Raw genomic sequence first — 20,685 nt, 5'->3', positions numbered from 1 at the left:
GGGGAGCCAACTGATACGGGAGCCTGGTGGGTTGGAAATTCACCTTTGTTTACATGCAAGTCTAAAGTTCACCAGAAACCAGCCAGCCAGGCTCAGAGAAATCCACATACCCAGTCTCCCATTTCCTTTCATTTTGCTATGTCATCACAGAGCCCTCTGATAGAGGGGGGTGCTCGATCAGGTTTTTAGCCAGGCAGTTTTACAGGAAAATGCTCGCCTCTCTTGCCTTATAGAAAGGATAGCAGAGTTAAAAGAGCTTGCCTTGGTACAGCTGAGCTGAGCCAAGAACACTTTTAAAGGCTCTTGAAAACAAACGAGATGTTGTTTTGGAAATTAATCCAGCGCAGGGGCAGATTTATCTACCATTTTATCACCAGGGACTCTATTAGCACCCATGCTGTCATTACTGCCCTGAAACTGAACATTTTCTGCCAGGCCCTCGGAATGGTCAGCGAAGGGCTAGACCAGGGCCATTTCTTATGCCTGCAGAATCTTTCTACCATTCCTTAAAATCTGGCCATCTGTGTAAGGAACCCAGGGAGCAACACCCCGTCATCCCCAAACGTGGTTATCTGGGAAAACCAGAAGGTCCCTTAGCCACGCCCTGGTTCCCCGGGAACTGTTCTCAAGAAGTAACGACAGGCTCGTCACCTTGACGGTGTTGCGGTCGTTGATGAGAATCTGCTCTTCGTTAATGTAGAAGTAGACGGGCGAGATGACCGTGAGGTTGGGCGCCGACCACTTGTCGAAGTTGATGATGAGCTGGAAGGAGATGTCGGGCAGCTTCTGGCAGATGGTGGAGAGCACGAAGGCGCAGTTGGCGGGGAAGCGCAGGAAGGCGCCATCGAAGGTGCGGAAGACTCCGCCTCCGGCCGCCAGGCAGTAGGAGGTCTTGGTGCTGAAGCAGCCGCGCACCCCGTTGCGCAGGGCGCACTCCTCGTCCGACTTGCACTGGCGCGGATCGCACTGGATGAGGTTGCGCCGGAAGCAGCGGCAGCGCCGCGTGCAGTCGCTGTTCCAGAATAGCTGCTTGGGCTGGAAGAGAGGCGCCGCGCGGGCGTTAAAATCCCGGCAGTGGGTGAAGTTGGGGGCCCCAAGGCCTCTCCATCCGGACCCTCTTGTGGGCAGGGCAAGCCTACCTCTAATGGGGCTGGAATTCGCAACAGGGAGCAAGCAAATAGGACATCAGTTCCACGGAAGTCAGATACCAGACAATATGCAATTTAGTCTTTATTAGTTTCAATCAAGAACTAGGAATCTTTACGGCTGGATTGTAGAACTAATCACAGCCAACCTGGGAACGTGCAGCTGTTCGGGGAAGTAGGTGAAGAGGAAAAATATTTGGTAGAAAATGATCCCAGCAAGTACCAGCTCCACTTTGAGGATGAAATTTAAATTTGCACAAGAATGATAAAACTGGCCCTTCATATCTTAAATGGGTTAAAAGAAAGTTATAGCCAATTCCTAGGATGAACCATTTCAACATTTCACTGAACTCACCATTCCAAACTTTTTCCTGATACCTATCTACTTAAAATTTTTTTAAAACATTTATTCACCTATGAGAGACAGAGCATGAGCAGGGAAGGGGCAGAGAGAGGGAGACACAGAATTCGAAGCAGTCTCCAGGCTCGGAGCTGTCACCATAGAGCCAAATGTGGGGCTGGAACTCAGGAGCTATGAGATCATGACCTGAGCCAAAGTTGGTTGCTTAACCGACTGAGTAGCCCAGGCACCCCTGATACCTGCCTACTTCTAATTTACTTCTGTTGCAAGTACCCCCATTCCTACATGCCCCCCACAGTGAGAGATGTAGAGAACGGGGGTTCTGGGTTTCCAGCCCAGCCCTGCCACCCTGCAGGGGCCACCTTGAGGAGCGTCACCAACCTCCCAGAGTGTCTGTTTGCTAAGCTCTAAATTGGAGATTATAATAAAGTCTTGCCAGGTAGCTGTGAAGATTAAATTAAATAAGACGCATAAAGCATGTTTCCTGGCAAAGAGTAAGCACTCAATAAACAGTAGCCGCTGTTATTCCCGGAGAAGAGTCCCTCATTCTCATTTGAGAAGGTGAGAAAATATATACTTATAGAAAATACCTCTAACAATGTATATCCTCCATGGTGGTGGCTATTATTATTTCCTATTCTTCCTCAAACAAGCAATAATCTGTAGACCCAATTCTACTTGGAGTTTGAGCTCTTGAACTTGCACTTGTTCTAGCCTGAGAACTCCAAGGAGTTCTGTTGGAAACTGGCTATGATTGTCCAGGTGGGGCATGATCTCAACAGGCAGACTGCGTCATCCAGATGTAGGCACGGACTCAGTTTACTGGAACAGAGCAGTGCTATCCAGAGGAGCTGTTTTAATGACACAAGAAAGCCTCTGCTCCTGTCTGGTCACCACTCTTCGCTTTATCTGCAGACTTATCAAAATCCTGGCTATCGCATACAGATAAGACTCAGATTCAAAGGTAAACAGCAGGATCTTCAAGGACGAGTTTCATCGGTGCTATGCACTTCAAGATGCCACGGCCGATTCTCTCATTCTCAAAGTGAAGAAGTTCCCGGAACCAAGTCTTCCCTCCTCCTAGACCTGTAAAATATTCTGGGTGCCAGCAGCCTTGCAAATTGACTTCATTTCCCTTATCAGATTTGCAGAATAATTGAGTGGCTGGTCTGGCCTCTCTCTGATAAGAAGACAGACATTACATGGGTGGAAAGAGAAAACTAAGCTGGCATATGTGGAGATGATAAAGGGTAAAGAACTCATCCCACAGGAGAACTTGATCACAAAGCTAGCTCCCCAGTGAAGTCGCTGGGCCCAGCATGGCTTTCTTTACCTTAATTAAACCTGGCAATGACAGCTGGGTGATTACTCTACATGCTAATGGCTAGATGTGTCCTTTCTCCCTTTACTTCTGAGAAATTTGTTGTATAAACAAGCCCCCAAGCTTGTTTGAATTGGGGCAAGTAGATGTGAGTTATTTGTTCTCTGAGTTTGCTGCTTCCCAGATATAAGCAGTTGTCAAAACCTACTGACTGTCTGATGAAAATCAGATTATGTTTATAGCACTAATAGCTGCTGGGAGCTGTACCTGCCCTTCCGAAGAGTTCCAAGGGCTTTCATATGCATCATTTCATTAACACGCCTGGATTTTTTTTATTTACAAAATGCTACTCAAGGAATAAAAACAACAAAAACAATAGCAGCTACCAATTACTGAATGAATAGGTGCCAGCACTAGGTGAGGCATGTGGTGGAGATGATTTATACAACAGCCTCGTGAGCTGGTATTATTACACATCAGATAGAGCACCTGAAGCTGAGGGAAATGACATAGTTTGCTCATGTCACACCACCAGGGGGTGGTTCCATGAGGCTCAAACCCAGGTCCCATTCCATCATGCCACAGACCCTTGGGATCCCTGCTGAGGGTGACCCTGTGGATGGAAACATTTCAGTAAGTCTCTGGACGTGGGAGCCGAGATTTCAAAAGTGCTTTTTCAGCCTTGAGCTTGGTTACCTCTCCTCTGAGACTGTGAGGAAAATGAATATTCTGCTATTTTTTTTCTCACCTGCTTTGTCTTTTCCTTTCAAATAATTGGTATTTCTTTTTTTCAATGTTTATTTATTTTTGAATAATCGGTATTTCTAAACCCACCCCTCCCAAGAAGTCTTCTTTGATTCATTCTAATCTTCTATTCCACTTCTGTCTTTCTACTAGAACACTGAAACAGATTTCCCACTGAACATGAAACTAAGTCCCTTCCACGTGACTTCTCTTTTATTTACTCTCAGCTTGGTTGTTCTTGAACAAGTCAACGCATTTTTACAAAAAGGGAGCCTTTCTCTGTTTTTTGCCTAATTTATTTCCAATCCAGACATTTCAATTAGACTTTTTTCTAATGCTGTGATTCTTTTTCATTTAAAATGGATTAGTTCTGTAGGGTGTTATTTTTCACTTGTTGATACATTATTGTGTAACTGTTCTCGTGTTCTTTTTTTAAAAAAAAATATTTTCTTTTTAGAAAGAGAGAGAGAAAGCAGGGGGAAGGAGCAAGAGGGAGAGAGAGAATCATAAGTAGGCTCCATGGTCAGTGCAGAGCCTGAGGCAGAGCTTGATCCCAGGACCCTTCATGACCTGACTTGAAATCAAGAGTCAGATGCTCAACCGACTGAGCCACCCAAGTGTCTCTTTTTCTTTAAAGTGCATATTTCTCTCTCCTTAAAAGACTTTTAAGATCCTTAAGGTAGGGAACGTGCTTTCTCTTTCTCAGCAGCACCGTGATCTCCAAATAGCAGATACTCGATACTTGACTTGTTCCCTGGCAACTCACCAGTATAAGATCTTCATGTCGTTTAAAGAGACTGGGCTTGAGGCAGAACCACAGACTAAATACTTTCCCCAGGAAGGGCCTTTTCTAGCTTTGTATCATGGCACATAAAGAAGGATTAGAAACTACAAAAAGGAAGAGATCCAGTGATCTATCATATAATGTTTTACTGAGCGGCATCTACAAAGGGCATCTTCATCAGCTCTATGCTGAAGCCCCCATGGAGAGGGGAGGAGAGGCGAGAAGGAGGGGAGGGCACAGTATTAAACAGCCCAGACAGAACTTTCCAGAGATGGTACTGAGTGACGAATGGCACACGAGGAGATGATAGCCTTCACACGCTTTCATGGAGCATCAATAGCCCGAAGAAGAAAGGCCATTCCTCTTGGCCTCGAGTGCCATATTTTCCAGTTAAAAATGTCCTTAACCAAGACAGCTACAAATGTCAGATTCATAGCCACCATATTTCCAAACTATAGCTATGTCAGAAGCTTTCAAACTAAGATTTACAAGAGAGGAAATCAGAAGAGCCTAGAGAAAGGCAAGGTGGGGAGAGTGCAGGAGGCCTTGCTGATGCCAAGGACAGAGGACGGAAGGTGAGGAAGGCCCAAATGGGCATTTCCTCACCAGATACTCAGTGAGCAAGAGCCTTACCTGACCCCTCCTTAACCTCTCTGCCCTGTCCCCGCAGATAAGCACCATCTCCTCATAATGAAGTGGGGACACCAGTCAACTGGGAGTCGGAGAGAAATCTAACAGCGGGCAAGGGCAAGGAGGGCCGGGCAGGGCTGGGCTGCCTACCTCGTAGTATTTGCCATCTGAGTAGCAGCCACAGCTGTGGGGCAGGATGCAGCTCTTGCCATTGAGGACGTAGCCGGCGTCACACTGGCAGCCCTCCACACAGTAGTGGTTGCAGTCACTCTTGAGGCGGATGGCCGCGCAGCGTGGCTGGCAGACGCTCACGCAGCTCTCGTAATGGCTGTTGGGAGGACAGGTGACGGCTGGAAGAGAAGGCGCATGTCAGGCCTCGCACGCTCACAAGGACTGTACTCAAGGTTTCCTTCTGGCCACCGCTTACCCACTCGGGGAGGCAGAGGCCTGACCGGGAGTGAGTTTTGCCATCCTGTCCTCACTATGACCCCCTCTCCTTCTGAAAAGCCTTCACCTGACTCCTTACTGCTTACATCACAGACCCAGAGCAGATGAGGTTACTGGAGTTTCCTCACAGAATCTTTGTCTCCTGCTCGGCCTTGTTTTTTGAGGTGCACTGGAACCTGTTATTTTAGCCTCAGCTCCCAACATGTATCTCGACTTCAGTCAGGCACCCCTCCTGGCTCCCTGGGGCACCTGGCACTTATGCCTGCTTTTAGATCCTCACTCACACTGGGCTTCCTTATGCATGCCCTCCTCATCTGCTTGGCCTACCCAAACCCCCTACTCTTCTAACCCTCGGTGGAGGCCCCTCTTATTGGTAAAGCTTCCCCTCTTATACCAATGGCAACCTGTCTTCATCCTGGAACTTCCACAGAATCTTTTCTAAGCCAGTAGTGCACAAGCAGTGGGCCTCTGGGGCTCCAGATTTCTGAGGAGGCAAGTATGTGCTATGTGTGCACATACATAGGTGTATCAGCTATGTTCTACAGTTTTCAAAAATTTTTTAATGTTTATTTTTGAGAGAGAGAGACAGTGCAAGTCAGGGAGGGGCAGTGAGAGAGAGGGAGACACAGAATCTGAAGCAGGCTCCAGGCTCTGAGCTGTCAGCACAGAGTCTGATGCAGGGTTTGAACTCATGGACCATGAGATCATGACCTGAGCCCAAGTCTGATGCTTAACCGACTGAGCCACCCAGGCGCCCCTGTTCTACAGTTTTCAAATGCATGTGGATGCTGTTACGGAAGGCAGTTAGGGTCCTGGTGAGGAGTGTGACTCTGGAGCCAGCTGTACGAGACTGGAGTCAGTCACATAGCCTCTCTGGGCTCCAGCTCCTTACCTGTAAAATGCAGATACTTATAGCACCTACTTCATGGCTCAGTGGGAGGAATTATGTGAGTCTGCGTGCCTGGAACAGTGCTGAGCACGTATGTGTTCAATGTTAGCCAATCATTAAAGATAGGTTTGCTTAAAAGTTTTATAGAGGCTATTATTTTAATCAATGTATATGAAAAGCATAAGTACTATTATATCAGAACTTCTCTGTACCATATATAGTATATATTTAGGTCACATTTTATTTTTTAAATATCTAATAGTAAGGGGGCACCTGGGTGGCTCAGTTGGTTGAGCATCCAACTCCTGATTTCAGCTCAAGTCATGATCCCAGGGTTGTGGGATTGAGCCCTGCATTGGGTTCCAAGCTGAGCATGGAGTCTGCTTAGGATTCTTTCTTTTTCTCTCTGCCCTTCTCTCTCCTCTCTCTCAAAAATTAAAAAAAAAAAACCCACAATTTTAAATTATTAAATGGTAAAAATAGACTTGTTGGTGCACAGTTCTATGGACTTTAACAGATGTATAATTTATGTGTCCAAAACCACTATCTACTATAGTTTTAAAAACATTCAATTTAAAAGATAGTACCTACATGTGGTAGATACATGTAACAGAAACAGTGCAACAGAAAAGCAACCTCTGGTAACAAATTGTAGTCCAATCTTCCAGAAATCTTCTATGCATATACAAGCACCCATCTATGTGCGTGTGTATACGTGTGTGCACGCACATGCATGTGTGGATTCCATCTCCACTGTTATCACATGAATGGGAGCATAGGATACATATTTTCCTGCTCATTGCTTTTTCATAACACCATTCCTTCCATTACCCTTGAATTATTGTTTCTTCCCTGCTACATGGGTGTGTATTTTCTGTTTATGATGCTGCTGCAGTGAACATCCTTGGACATGTATCTTTGATCATGGATCATGATCATGATCATAACTGGATCAAAGGTTATGTACATTTACCCTAAATAGCCTGTGCCAATTTACCCTCCCACCAAGGCTATATGAGGATGTTTACTTTCCCACATCCTCATAGACTCTTTAGCACCAAACATTCTGATCCTTGGAAGTACCAAAGATTAAATATCATATATGAATATGACATATGTATATCTCCATTATAGATAGGATTACTGATGAGAATATATAGAGAACTCTTAACACTCAACACAACTGCAAAAAAATCCAATTCAAAAAATGGATAAAGGGCTTGAACAGACATTTTTCCAAAGAGAATAACATATGAGTAGCCCAATATATGCTCAACATCACTCATCAGCAGGGATATAAATATTAAAACTATAGTGAAAGGTATACCACCTGACACACATTAGGGTGACTACTGTTTAAAAAACCCAGAAAACTCATTGTTGGCAAAGATGTGGAGAAATAAGAACACATGCAATTTGGCTGGAATGGAAAATGATACAGCTGCTGTGGGAAACAATACGGAAGTTCCTCAAAAAATTAAAAATAGATTTATTATACGACCCAGCAATGCCCCTTCTGGATGCATGCTCAAAAAATTTGAAAGAAGTTTCTCAAAGAGATCTTTATACACTTATGCTCACAGCACCATTTTCCACAATAGCTAAAACATGCAAGCAATCCCAGAGTCCCTGGATGGATTAATGGATAAGCAAAATGTGGTGTATACATGCAGTGGAATATTATTCACCCTTAAAAAAGAAGGAAACTGCAATATAGCACAACATGAATGAATCTTGAGGGCATAATGCTAAGTGAAAAAAAAAAAACACCCACAAAAGGACAGATGCTGTTATGATTCCACTTATAGGAGGTATCCAAATTCTTCAAGTTTATAGTGACAGAAAACAGAACAGTTAATTGCCAGGAGCTGGGGTGGTTAGGGAGCTGGAAAGTTAGTGTTTCATGGGTGTAGAGTTTCAGTTTTGCAAGATAAAAAGAGTTCTGGAGAGGGATGGTGGTGGTGGTTACACAACAATGTGAATACAACAATGTGAGTACTTAATGGCCACTGAACTGTACCCTTACAAATAGTTAAAAGAGTAAATTTTATGTTCTATGTATTTTGCCACAGGAAAAGATTGGAAAAATAATTACTAGACCTATGCTTAGTTTCCATTATTTATGAGGCTGATTATCTTTACATTTGTTTATAATCCATTTATATGTCTTCTTCTGTGAATTACCTTTTCATATCCTTTGCACATTTTGTGTTGTTGAACTTTTTTTCTTATTAAATTGTAAATGCTTTTTAAAAACACTTTTTTAAAATGTTTTATTTATTTCTGAGAGAGAGAGACAGCGTGAGCAGGGGAGGGTCAGAAAGAGAGGGAGATTCAGAATCTGAAGCAGGCTCCAGGCTCTAAGCTAGCTATCAGCACAGAGCCCAACGCGGGGCTTGAACCCACGAACCGTGAGATCATGACCGGAGCTGAAGTTGGACGCTTAACTGACTGAGCCATCCAGGTGCCCCTGTAAATGCTTTTTAAAAATAAAAATAGACTTTTGTCTGTCATGTGTTAGGAAATGTTGACCATTTTGTCTCTTAAGTTGCTTCTTCTTCTTTTTCTCTTTTCCTGTATATGAAAAAGATGCATATCTTTTTCTGTATATGATTATGCTTTTTTTGCCACGGAGAAATTTAAAATTTTAAAGTTGTCAAATTTCTCAGGGTTTTCGTATGGCTTAGAGCATTTTGCTGAAAAAGGTCCTCTCTACTACAAAGGTTAACAAAAACAAAGATGAAAACACCTTTGTCTTCTCTGAGTGCGCTTATAACTTAACATTTTTATGTTTGATCTTGGTTCTGTCCGGATTTTATTTTGGAGTGAGGAGTGAAAGAAAGATTTAGCTATTCCTTCCCTTCTATTTTATCCTTTGTCCCTTTCCTATTTATTGAAGAATACATTTTCCCCCCAGTAATTTGAAATGCCAGTTTTACTGAATACTAATTTTTCTTCAGGGTTTGGGCCTATTTCTGGATTTTCTCAACTTCCCACTGGTTGATCTTACTGTTCATGAGCCAGTGTTAACTTGGTTTTGTTACTGAAGCTCTACAATACATTTTCATATCCGAGAAGATACACTACCAAATTAGCCTATTGTTTGTTGCAAGGATGCTGATCCTATGTCCCCAACAAGACTCTAAACTATTTTATACTTCTGATTCTTCCACGATGTCAAGAACAGCGCTGAGATCAGGGCAGGTGGTTAAGAAACATTTGATTCTTGAAAGCAACCTTTACAATTCCTAATACGGATTGTCTCCACCCACATGATATACCCAAGAGATGCAGGGGGATGATGCCTCTACCCTTGGACTTCTACTGTGATCATCAAGGTGACTCTTGTCCTGGGCAGTGCACTGATTTATTTAGCCTATGTGCCCCAGTTGGGCAGGACACGTGGATTCTCCCTTAAAAGCAATGTAGTACGATACAATGGACAAGGGCCGGGGGATTGGACTGACTGGTTTGAGCCCTGGTTCTGCGACTAACTAGCAGTGTCACCTGTGCTGGGTTGCCTGCACTCTCTAAACTTCTGTTTCCTCCTCTGTAAAATGGAGATAACATTTCCCTCATCCAGTAGTTGTTAAGATAAAATGAGGTGTAATTTGCAAAGCTCTTGGTCCAGTGCCTGGGACCTCAATGACAGCTACTGCTCTCAATGGTGGGGACTGTTGTAGTAGGAGAATTCATTCAACAAGAATGAATTGAATCTGTCGAAAACTGTGTAAGAGAACCGTTAATTACCAGACGTTGGCCCCAGGACACTGGATAAAAGGGAGAATGGAAATGACACTCAGCTCTGACTGAGCGCTCACCAGGTGTCAAGCATGGGGTGGCACAGATCACCAGCCATCATCACATTTAATTCTCACAGTGGCCCCCACAGACCTGATCCTGTAGAGGTCCTCCTGTACACCTGCTATAGCAGCTGGGGGGTCCCCAGTCCCTGGGGCCCCCGATCTGTCAGGGTCGGAGAGGCAGCACTACCCAGATAAAGAGCGCTGCCTGTGGCCACTTCCCTTGGGAAAGTTCCTGCATTTCTCTGAGCTTCACTTTCCTCCTCCAGAAAATGGGACTATTAATAGTACCTGCTTTACAGGGTTGTTGGGAGGAGAACATGAGTGAGGACTCATATGGCACCTAGAATAGTGCCTGGCACACAGTCAGAGCCAAGTCACTGTTATGCATATGATTTTATTCTCCTCCTGCTTACTGCAGACTCATCATCTACAAAGCTAATTTAAGTATCCCATTAGGGGACTGAAGAAATGATAGACTCAGCTGACTGAATGTTAAGGAAAGGTTAGTAATTAAGACAACTGACCTCCCTCTCCCCTTTGTCCAACTTGCACCCAATGCACTTACAAATGTGGTAATTGAGTAATAAATTATCACATTGATAGGAATAGCCAATATCATTAAAAAACAACAGCATTCTACCTTGTCACCAATAAGGGGTAAGTTTAACAGACAATTTCAGACTTTTTTTTCCCCGAAAACACGATTTCTCACATCTCAACATGTGAATGTTGAATTGGATTAATTCTTGCAGGTGGGGGGCAGGGGATGGGAACCCTGCCCTCACTGCTCAGAGGTTAACATCGAGTCAGATATAGTTACTAACAACCCTATTCACGACAGGCTTTCTGTGTTCACCAATCTCTCGGATTGAATGGCTGAGTTAGGACTTCGTCTCCTGCGGCTTTTCTCTGCTTCTGAAATTCAAAATGGAAAACTCAGCTGCCTCCAACTGTGCCCGCCCCCTATCCCCACCCACATACCTCCTTTAAAGTACAATTTTTTTCCTCTTAATTTAGCATTTCTTTTTCCTAGTCGCTACCATCATCCATCTCAACAGAAGCTGTCTTTCGGATCTTTACTCCCCTCCCATCCTGAAATGCCAAGGTAGGGGAAAGTCTACCCCCGTTAATGATGAGGACAGTTGGCCATGAGGCATCCGTCTAAGCCCTGCTGGCAGGCAACTGGTCTTGGCAGAGATGGGGCCGAAGGACAAGGGTAAAACAGGACAGACTCTGCTCTGAGTGCCCATGACTATATATAAAGGAGGCAATCAAAGTCTGTGCAGAACTTTGAGGAGGGGAGAGAAGAGCGTTGCTGGTGGAGAGGCAGAAGTGCAAGAAACAAATGGTCTTTGTATCCTAAAGAGTCTTCTTTTCAAAACCCTTTCCCCATCCTGCAGCCTGCACATTTTTAGCCCTATGGGTTCAGGCTTGATAGATGTAGGAGGGGGAGACTTTCTTCTTCACAGGTAAGGAAGGGGCTTGCTAACTCCATTCCTTTTCCTTCCCATGAGTGACAAAAATGGAGACCCGTAATTTAAGGTGAGAGTCCCTGACATTAGCTTCCTCCAAAAACAGTCATTGCCTATGGTTTTTCTGCATACTGCAGCCAGAAGCAATGGCTTTTGGCAAATACAATGCCCTGGGTGACCGTCCCAGCCACCCCAGCGAGTGGTACAGTCGCCATGACATGGCCACAGGAAAAGAGAGAACTCCCTAGAGCAGGTCTCTAGAGGAAGCAGGTGGTCTCTTTCCCAGAGGAGTTTCTTGATCCTGCCCCGTTTCTAGGCCCCTGAGTCCAAAGCCTGGTTTTCTGAGTTAGGTGAAGACAAGCTCTCGGGCTCTACCATGCCGACCCCAATGAATCCAGGGTAGCTCCGGGGACGTATCCAGACGCTGACTTTTTTACAGGCGTATTTATCTCACTGAAGTTGCCAGAGATCAGTTAGTCTGGATAGTCACTCCCGCTGACATCCTCCCCACCACCTCTCTCTCAGGACTGAGCCTAGATAAAATGGTACTGGCATCTTTTCCCTCCCTCTCCCTACTTCCTCCCATCCTTCCCCCATGTCTGACATCTCATCATGTGGGATATAAACTAGCCGTGTGCGCATCGAACTACAGCACTGTTACTGGGTTTTCATCCAACTCTCCCCTTTCTCAGGATGGAAAGGGGTTTATTCTCTGGGACCCCCACTGGATCACTTATTTAGAGCGTTGAGCATTCAGCATCCATTTATAGCCTTTTCATACAGTTAGGCCCAAAAGAAATTTGCCATAGCTAATGAGATGGAGATGGGAAAATGAACCAAGGCAGACTGGCCAAACCACTGGTGGTTTCTCCTTCCAATCTTTTCTTATTACAATGTGCTAAATGCAGGCAAATTATGTGTTCCAGTACATAGAACACCAGCATCATGTATATGAGTTGAAAGCAAGAGCTTTGGGGTTAGAAGGTCAAATCTTGACTTTGCCACCAAGATCATATGACCTTAGGCAAGTTATTTAACTCCTCTGAGTCTCTGTTCCTCCCTGACTAATTGGGTTATTGAGGAGAATAAACGAGATAATGTTGATAAAGTGGTTAGCACTGGGCTTGGCTCAGAGCAAGCGTTAGTATAACAGCACCACCACTTGGCATGCACGAAGTGTGTTATGCGTACAATTACCTAATTTGATCTTCTGGATATTTCTGTAGCATGAAGGGTGTGGGCAGCAGGTGTTATCACAGCATTATCAGGGGGAAACCAAGAACCAGGGGGGAAAAGCAACATGCTCCAAGGTCACACCAGCCCTTAAGGAAAGAGCAAGGCTAGAATCCAGAGGCTCTAATTCTTCTGCTAGTCCTTTTAACCTTCTGCTGTTACATAAACACAAAGATTGATAGGTGACATATATGAGCCAAACAGAATGGCACAGAGAAAGCATGTAAGTTACCAGCACAGGGAGGAGCCTGTGAGGTTCTAGAACAAACTAACGAACCTCCTCACTACCTCTTCCCCCATTACTCCTTTCTTAAAATTTTGCTGTGCCCTTGCTGAGTCCAAATGCCAAATGTGGTGCTCTGTGCTGTATGCACGTGACTTTATTTCCTCCTCAGAGCGACACATGAAATGGGAGGTAACATTCCCATTTCACAGATAAGGAAATGGAGGCTCTGGGAGGTTACACATCTTGTTTTAGAGGTCACACTCAAGTCTAAATGCGTATCCTTCGATTGCTCAGTAGACTTCTATGGGGCTGGAATACTGGTCCACCCACAGGCAATCAAGACAAGGCGAGAGGGGGAGGGAAGGACTCACAGCAGGATGTGTAATTCCTCCAGCCAGTCACGGTGATCCCCTGCGTCTGGCAGGTGCTGGCGTAGTTCTGCAGCCAGCTGCACGCCGTCTGCACTGCGCCGCCATCGATGCAGGAGTCAAACAGGCAGTTCTTATAGAAGAAGGTGGGGTTGACTTTGCTGTGACACTTGGTGAAGCCGGCATTCTGGTTGGGGATCAGGCTGCAGAGCTGTTGCACCTTGGAGAACCCTTCCACCTTGGCACATGCAGGGCAGCGGTCCCCACAGCCAACCTGGCAGAAAGTGTCCCTCTTCACCCAGCTCTGCCCAAACTCAGTGACACTGGAAGCAAGCAGGCCCATGGGCATCTCCATGTCGTCATCAGGGTTGCTGTTGTAGCGGCCGCACAAGCCGTAGGTGGCGTTCTGCATGCTCCGAGGGACCGTGATGGACAGGAAGGTCTTCCAGTCATACACCACCTTCAGGCCAAACTCAGTTTCCACCACCACGTGGAAGCCAAAGGAAAAGATATTTATTTTCCCTTGTCCCAGCTTCAGGGGCAGATATAAGCGTTCGTTGTTGACCTACAGGAGAGAGAGGGTTGCAATGGAGGAATATAGTCAGCCCAGGGAACGCCCACTTCTCCTAATGATCTGTCTTGAGAGCAGCAGCCCCAGAGGGGGGTCTCAGCGGATTGAATGCAATCTTGGCATGCAGTGTCGTTTATGACAGTCAACTATTATTATTAGGATTTGAACAGACTTAAATGACTATCCTTTGTACACTAATACACCTATTTATTTCGGTGCCTTCTGTTTACATAGCATTATTTCCCCCAGGAGTTCAAACTGTTTTCTCAAGGTAATGAGAGGGTAATAAGAATTCAATTAAAGTTTAGATGAAAAGACCGAAATCTAAAACGCCAGTGTTTCTATTTCCAGCTCTGCTGTGGATTTGTTTTAGGTAAGACCCAGTTTATTAATCCCTTTGGGATTTTTCCCCCTATGACGAATGACTTGACTTTGCTGGTCTCTCTACCTAGGATGCCATTCTTCACCCGTCAGCCTCCCTCTCTCCTCCCAGACCCCGCTCAGATGTCACCTGTCCTATAAAGCAAGACTGTTTGAGCCTGTTGTGAGAATTAATCACCCTCTCATCTGGGCAACCAGAAGGTTATTTATATTCGTATTCTTCTTCACCTTTGGCCAAGATCAAGCACCTGTACACTGCTGTTGAGGTGGCACACATCACAATCTGCCTTATATTCTGGTTAGTTGTCTGCATTTCTGTCTCGCCTACAAGATCATGAGCAACTTGAGGGCAGGATCCACACTTTATTGATCTTTATATCCATCTTCCCCTCGTTACCCGCCAGGTGCCTAGCACAATGCCTCATGCTGAGAGGGACCTTGACACATGTTTCCTCTCTTATATTTTTAATTCATAAAACAAAGAAATCCCTTAACATACAACTCCAGAACTGCACTGCCTTTGGACTGCCCCTTTCTTGATTCAGATGAGCCGAATCCTGTAGCCCTTGGCTGGATAGATGCATAGACATTACTGTGAGGGCGAAGGGGAGAGCTGGTCTTCTCGAGAGAGAGCCAGGTGACTGTTCCTCTGGGGGTGTTCAAAGATAGCTCTCTGACCAGAGACACCTTCCCTTCTGACCTTAATCTCTCCTCTATCTGAAACTCCCCCATCTCCACTGCTACTGCTTTGGTTCAGACTTTTACCAACTTCACCTTGACTAATGAATACTTCCCTTACTTGTCTCCCTGCTCTGGTATTACCCCTTTCCTCCATTCACTCATTACTGCCACTCCACCATTTTTTAATGCAATTGAAAGCCATTAATTCAATACTTCAAACCCTTTTCATGGCTTGAGCAAAATGTCTAAGACACTCAGCATGTTACAAAGGGCTCTCCCAGAGCGGCCCCCATGTCTCTCAGACCCAGTCCACTTACTTCCCCCATTCCAGCAATACCCAACACTTGGCAGTTCCCCAAATGGACCAAGTTGTGCCATTTCACCATGCCAATTCCTTTGCTGCAAGTGTGGTGGTGCTTTCTAGGTCCTGCCTGGGGCCCTCTCCCTCAGCCACTGTGACTGTGGGCTAATGATAACTCACACCTGGTTTGGCCAAATGGAAGCCCAGAAAATTAGGACCTCCACTCTAATGACAAATCATCACAGGGGGCCAACTCTGTATGCAGGTCATGTGCCAGAGCTCGTGGTGGCCCAGGGTGAAGCTGGACAGTACTTCAGACCACATCCTTGCTGAGTCCTCTTAGTGCTTACTTCACTTTCCTAAGAATACCCATGTCAGACTCTGCCTCTAGAGAACCTGACCCAGGCCAGCGATGACATCTTTCCCCTTGCCCTCCCTCTCTGTGGGGCAATGTTCACCCTTCATGTTGTAACTCAGCTATCTCCTCTTCTGTGAATACTTATCTATGCAGAATTCATTCATTCATTTGGCGCTGCTGTGTTTCAGGCACTGTGCTAGATGCACAGGGCCCTGCCCCTAGTTGTTCACAGGTAAGTACCTAAACAGATACTAATAACATCATCTGATAAAAGCAATGATAAAGATAAACAGATGCACAGGCACCAGACTCAGCCTGGGGACAGAACTGATGATGATCTGCACACCTAGTCCTAAAGGAAGACAGTCAGGGAGGAATGAGATGAATAACAAGGAATCCCAAGAAAAGGGCACAGCCCAAGCACAGGCCGACTAGAGAGAAAAAGCCTGATAAATATGAAGATCCACAGCAAGTTAGTGCTGCAAGAGCATAAAATGTGGCCTTGGGTGTGGTGGGAAATGAAGACGGGGAAGGGTGGAGGGGGTCTGGATCATGGAAGACCTTATGTGGAATGTCACTCATGGCAGAGGCCATGAGATCATGCCTAACAAAGACCCATTCATTTTGCAGAAAAGAAGCATTGGTGGCCATAATAAAAGAACTTCAGCAGAGCACGGAGACCAGAAGTCAACACAGTTCAACAGCAAATGGGAGATTCAGAAGCAGGGGTGGCTCTCTCCAAGAAACTGGAAAGGGAGGGAGGAGGGAGACTGAGTAGAAGCTGGAGGTGACTCAGGGTCAAGGTTTGCACTAGAACGAACATGTTAATGGGTTGAAGAGAAGGCCCTAACACAGGAGGGAGAGGTGATGACAAATAGGTGAGATCCTGAGATGGTAAAACAGAGATAGACAGGCAGAGGGGCCTATGGAGGGGAGAGGATGCCTCTTTCTCTACACCCAGAAGAGAGGAGGTGACCCAGGTAATTTCGGGGGCCAAGTACAGGACGGAGATGGCGCCTGGGGAGCATGACTTTGTGAACCAAGAGGCCCAGGGGTATAGACACAGAACACAGGTGTGGAAGGTCACTGAGGGAAGCGGAGGCTACGGGACTCCCACCTGCCTTGAAGCCCCACACTGAAAGCTGTGCACCCAGAGGCTCACCTGTGCCAACTTGCTTTCCCTCCTGAGTCTCCTTGTGTTCTGTATTCTTGGCTACAGAGTGGGTGTCAAGCAGGAGGCAATGTTTTGGGGGAGGCAGTGTAACCAGATTCAAACCAAAGGGCTTGCAAATTCTGTCATGGCCCAGGAGCACCCAGAGAAAGAAACCACCTTCAACTCAGCTGGGCAGGCACAGCCTCTGTCTGCCTCTGAAGCCCCATGAGTGCCACCCCCATTCCCAATGTCACTGCCTCCCCTCCTTAATCTTTCTCCTTCTCTCTCTTTGGGTGACAAATGGAGAGAGAGAGGAAGCAGAGGGAAAGGAGACACAGGAAGGGAGAGGTTGGGTTGGGAGAAGAGTCGGATGGATGAGCAGGAAGATCCAGAGGAAAAAGAGAACAGGGCTTGGGGTGGGGTCAGGAAATCTATTTCAAACACTTAAGCATCAAGAATAAGACCACATACCAGATCTTTAGCAAAGAACTTTCTTTTACACCACTGGCCCCAATTTGCTTCTGTGGCCTCATCAGCTGTCTTGAGGTCCCCCATACTGCACACTTTGCTAGCCCTCTGGGTCTTCACTAATATCTTCCTTTCCTAGAATACTTTTATCTCATTGTCAGCTTGGCTAACATACTCCTTCAAGGCTCAGCTCTGGGTTACCTCTTCCAGAAAGCCTTCCCTTATGCCCCCCAGGTTGGCGCAGGCCATCTGTGCTCACGACTCTCCGCGAGACACATTTTCAGAGCACTTCACATTACATCGACGTAACATACTAGCACGTCTTTGTCTCCTACTAGACTCTGAGTTCTCTTGGGACAGAACTCAGAATTTGACTCATTTTTCTACCCCCTAAAGCTTGGCACAGAATAGGCATCAATATAAGCCCCCCAAAACCAAACTGAGTCAGGGTGATGCTCAAAACCTCACTCTTCCCTGGTGGCCACAGGATTGTCAGTAAGATATAAAGACACTGGCTGTGAGGGTCCTGAAGGCCTTCCCCTTGTCCTAGACCATGAAGCTGTGCTGAAGCCCAGGGCACAGGGCAGAGGAGTTCTGGCTGTGGGTGACTGAGATGTGGGCTGCTGTACTGTCCCCAGGAGTGGCTCACCTTTGGTGGCCCACACCCATAACTCCAGGTGGGATACAGATATCATATTTATTTCTAGCGTCTCTTATCTTAGTGGATTTCCCTATATCCTTCAGTACCACTTTACGCAAAAAGATCAGAGTCACAGAAGAACCCTGTGTCCCAAGGAATCACTTCCATGTCACCTCCATTTCTGAGAGCACCAGCAGTGACCCATGTTTTCCCCACACTTTATTGCACGCTGTCATTGGGATGGCCATTATTCTTTTCTCAGGGAGAGATGGTGACTAATAATAACATCATGGGAAAAACAAATGCAAATCATTGAACAAGCAGATCTTGTAATGCATATTAATAATTCAAAGTAAATGCTAAATCTATCCCTCAGGCCCCCAAAGAAAAGAACCTTCAAGCATCCTGAATTTGATCTTCATGTCAGAGATTTGGAAGCTACATACTCTGAGTTCACAGCTTGGGCACTCAGGACATCTGGGTGACTTAGAAAGTTGGGCCTTGGCAAGGGCTCCTCCTGCCCCGTCCCTCCACCCCTTTAATTGATTCCTCCTTGATGACCATTACTCACTACCCCTTGTTGTGGGTTGAATTGTGTCCCCTCCCCACCCTTCCCAAAAGATAGGCTGAAGTCTTAACCCCTGGTACCTGTGAATGTGACGTTGTTTGGAAATAGGGTCTTTGCAGATGTCATTACATTAAGATGAGATCATACTGGACCGGGGTGGGTTCTAAATCCAATGAGTGGTGTCCTTCAAGGGGGAGAGACTTGTCATAGAGAAACAGAAGGTGCAGAGGGAAGAAGGCCACGTGAAGACGAAGCAGAGAGGACAGTTATGGTGCCACGGGCCAAGGACCACCTATGACCACCAGAAGCTAGGAGCTGATTTTAGATTCTTAGCCCCCAGAACTGTGAGAGAATAACTTTCTGTTGCTCGAAGCCACCTTGTGTGTGATGTTTTGTGATGGTAGCCCCAGGGAATGAATATTTCCTTCCCTCCCCATCTCTTTATGGGGGAAGAGATGAGCTGCCATACTTCCCATGGCTCTTGCCATATCCCATGAGACCAGGGAAGGACATGTGCCTGGAAGGTGAGCTGCTCTGTTAGGGCCTTGGCTCTAGAGCGGGAAGCAAGGGAGAGAGGCTCCCAGTGAGAGCAAGGAATCAGCTACCACGAACGAGAGAAGGGACGGCACAATAAAAAGAGTAAGTGTTCATGAGGCTCCAATGGTGTACGTGGGAAAATAACTGGGTCAGAAAACAGCACGCACGTCTCAGGAGTCCATATACCTAAATGCCGAAGAGCATGTAACACAAGGCAGAATGCAATTTCATCATACACTGGTTGGGACAGGACCTGTGAGTAAGTTCTATTTTTTTTTAAAAAATATTTTTATTTATTTCTGAGAGAGAGAGAGAGACAGCGTGAGCAGGGGAGGGTCAGAGAGAGAGGGAGACACAGACTCTGAAACAGGCTCCAGGCTCTGAGCTGGCAGTCAGCACAGAGCCAGACGCGGGGCTCGAACCCAAGAACCGTGAGATCATGACCTAAGCGAAAGTTGGACGCTCAACCAACTAAGCCACCCAGGCGCCCCGAGCAAGTTCTATTTTAAAAGAAGAAAATAACCCTACAAGGTAGGATGGTAGAAGAATGCTGAATGTCAAGGAGATAAGGAACCGCATGAAAATGTACAAATTTAAGGGTAGAAGTAGATCAGATGAGGAGACAGGGACAAATAGGATGCAAACCACATGGACAAAATGACTGATAGGCTTGTTTTGAGACATATGATGATAACACGGAGGAGAGGGCTGTTATTGCATGGGCAGCTTCAGCAACCTGGACATCTACTGGAAACCTCACACGGCTAAAGGGAAGGCATCTGATGTATTCCTACCTCACCTCTGTGGCCATTTAATCTCACAGATCGATGAAGAAGTGACCGGCAGCAAAATGAAAGTCCTAGGATCCTTAGTAGAGAAGGTTATTACGCCACCTCGTTCATCCATTTGACAAACGTACGGAGCCGTGAGTGGATGCTATGAGTTCATTTAACATAAAGATGAATTCAGTAGGGCTCCTGCCCTCAAGAAGGCCCATGACTAGTGCTGAGCAAGTTAGACAAGAACATCCCCCCAAATTACAGTATGATTCATACCATCATGGATACAGGAACCTACAGTTCTGGGAAACACTGAGGAAAGCAATCAGGGCTTTGGGTATCATATCTAAGGAAGGGAAGAAACATGGGCACAGTGAGACCTCTGCCTTAGATGCTAAGAAGGCACATTTTCAGATAAATGCAAAGGGGCAGACAATTAGGAAGCTCAGAAGCCTCTGTTTGTCAGAGAAGGAGGTTAAGGTGATTCTAAGGAAGGAATGAGATCTGGAAAGTTGCTCAGGAAACTCCCCAGTAACAGTTCAGAATTTTAAAAGAGAATGTATACAAGATGAAAAGGAGTCCCCTTAGAGATAAATGATGCTGCAAATCAGCGGGGATAATGGTAAAAGGCTCACACCCCATATCGGCTCCTCCAAAACCCCAAAGCGAAGCTGCTGGCCAGCTCGTTAATGCTCCCAGTTGTGCCCAGAGCAGAACCTTGGTCTGTTGCCGGGGTGGTGTCCTCAGGCTGGATGATAAGCACACAGAGCTCCTCACCCCCCACTTGCCCCTGTCCTTATCAAGGGAGGGGAGGGCAAAAGG

The 20,685-nt window shown here is 46.0% G+C and overlaps 1 protein-coding gene across 2 annotated transcripts in view; it reads right to left on the bottom strand.

The window, feature by feature from the left end:
• Window positions 1-20,685, bottom strand: part of LOC120229614 (tubulin-specific chaperone cofactor E-like protein) — a 164,415-nt gene that overhangs the window by 16,640 nt on the left and 127,090 nt on the right. For both annotated transcript variants that reach the window (XM_039228733.1, XM_039228734.1), the window contains 3 exons: window positions 13,430-13,991; window positions 5,136-5,335; window positions 652-1,035 (listed from right to left, as the gene is read on the bottom strand). In XM_039228733.1, the coding sequence (XP_039084664.1) occupies window positions 652-1,035; window positions 5,136-5,335; window positions 13,430-13,991 (1,146 nt within the window). The remainder of the gene's footprint in view (window positions 1-651; window positions 1,036-5,135; window positions 5,336-13,429; window positions 13,992-20,685) is intronic.

This window comes from Hyaena hyaena, unplaced genomic scaffold (assembly GCF_003009895.1).
Source record: "Hyaena hyaena isolate Hyena2069 unplaced genomic scaffold, ASM300989v1 scaffold_34, whole genome shotgun sequence".
Classification (NCBI taxonomy): Eukaryota; Metazoa; Chordata; class Mammalia; order Carnivora; family Hyaenidae; genus Hyaena; species Hyaena hyaena.
This window is presented reverse-complemented; position numbering and strand designations above follow the sequence as displayed.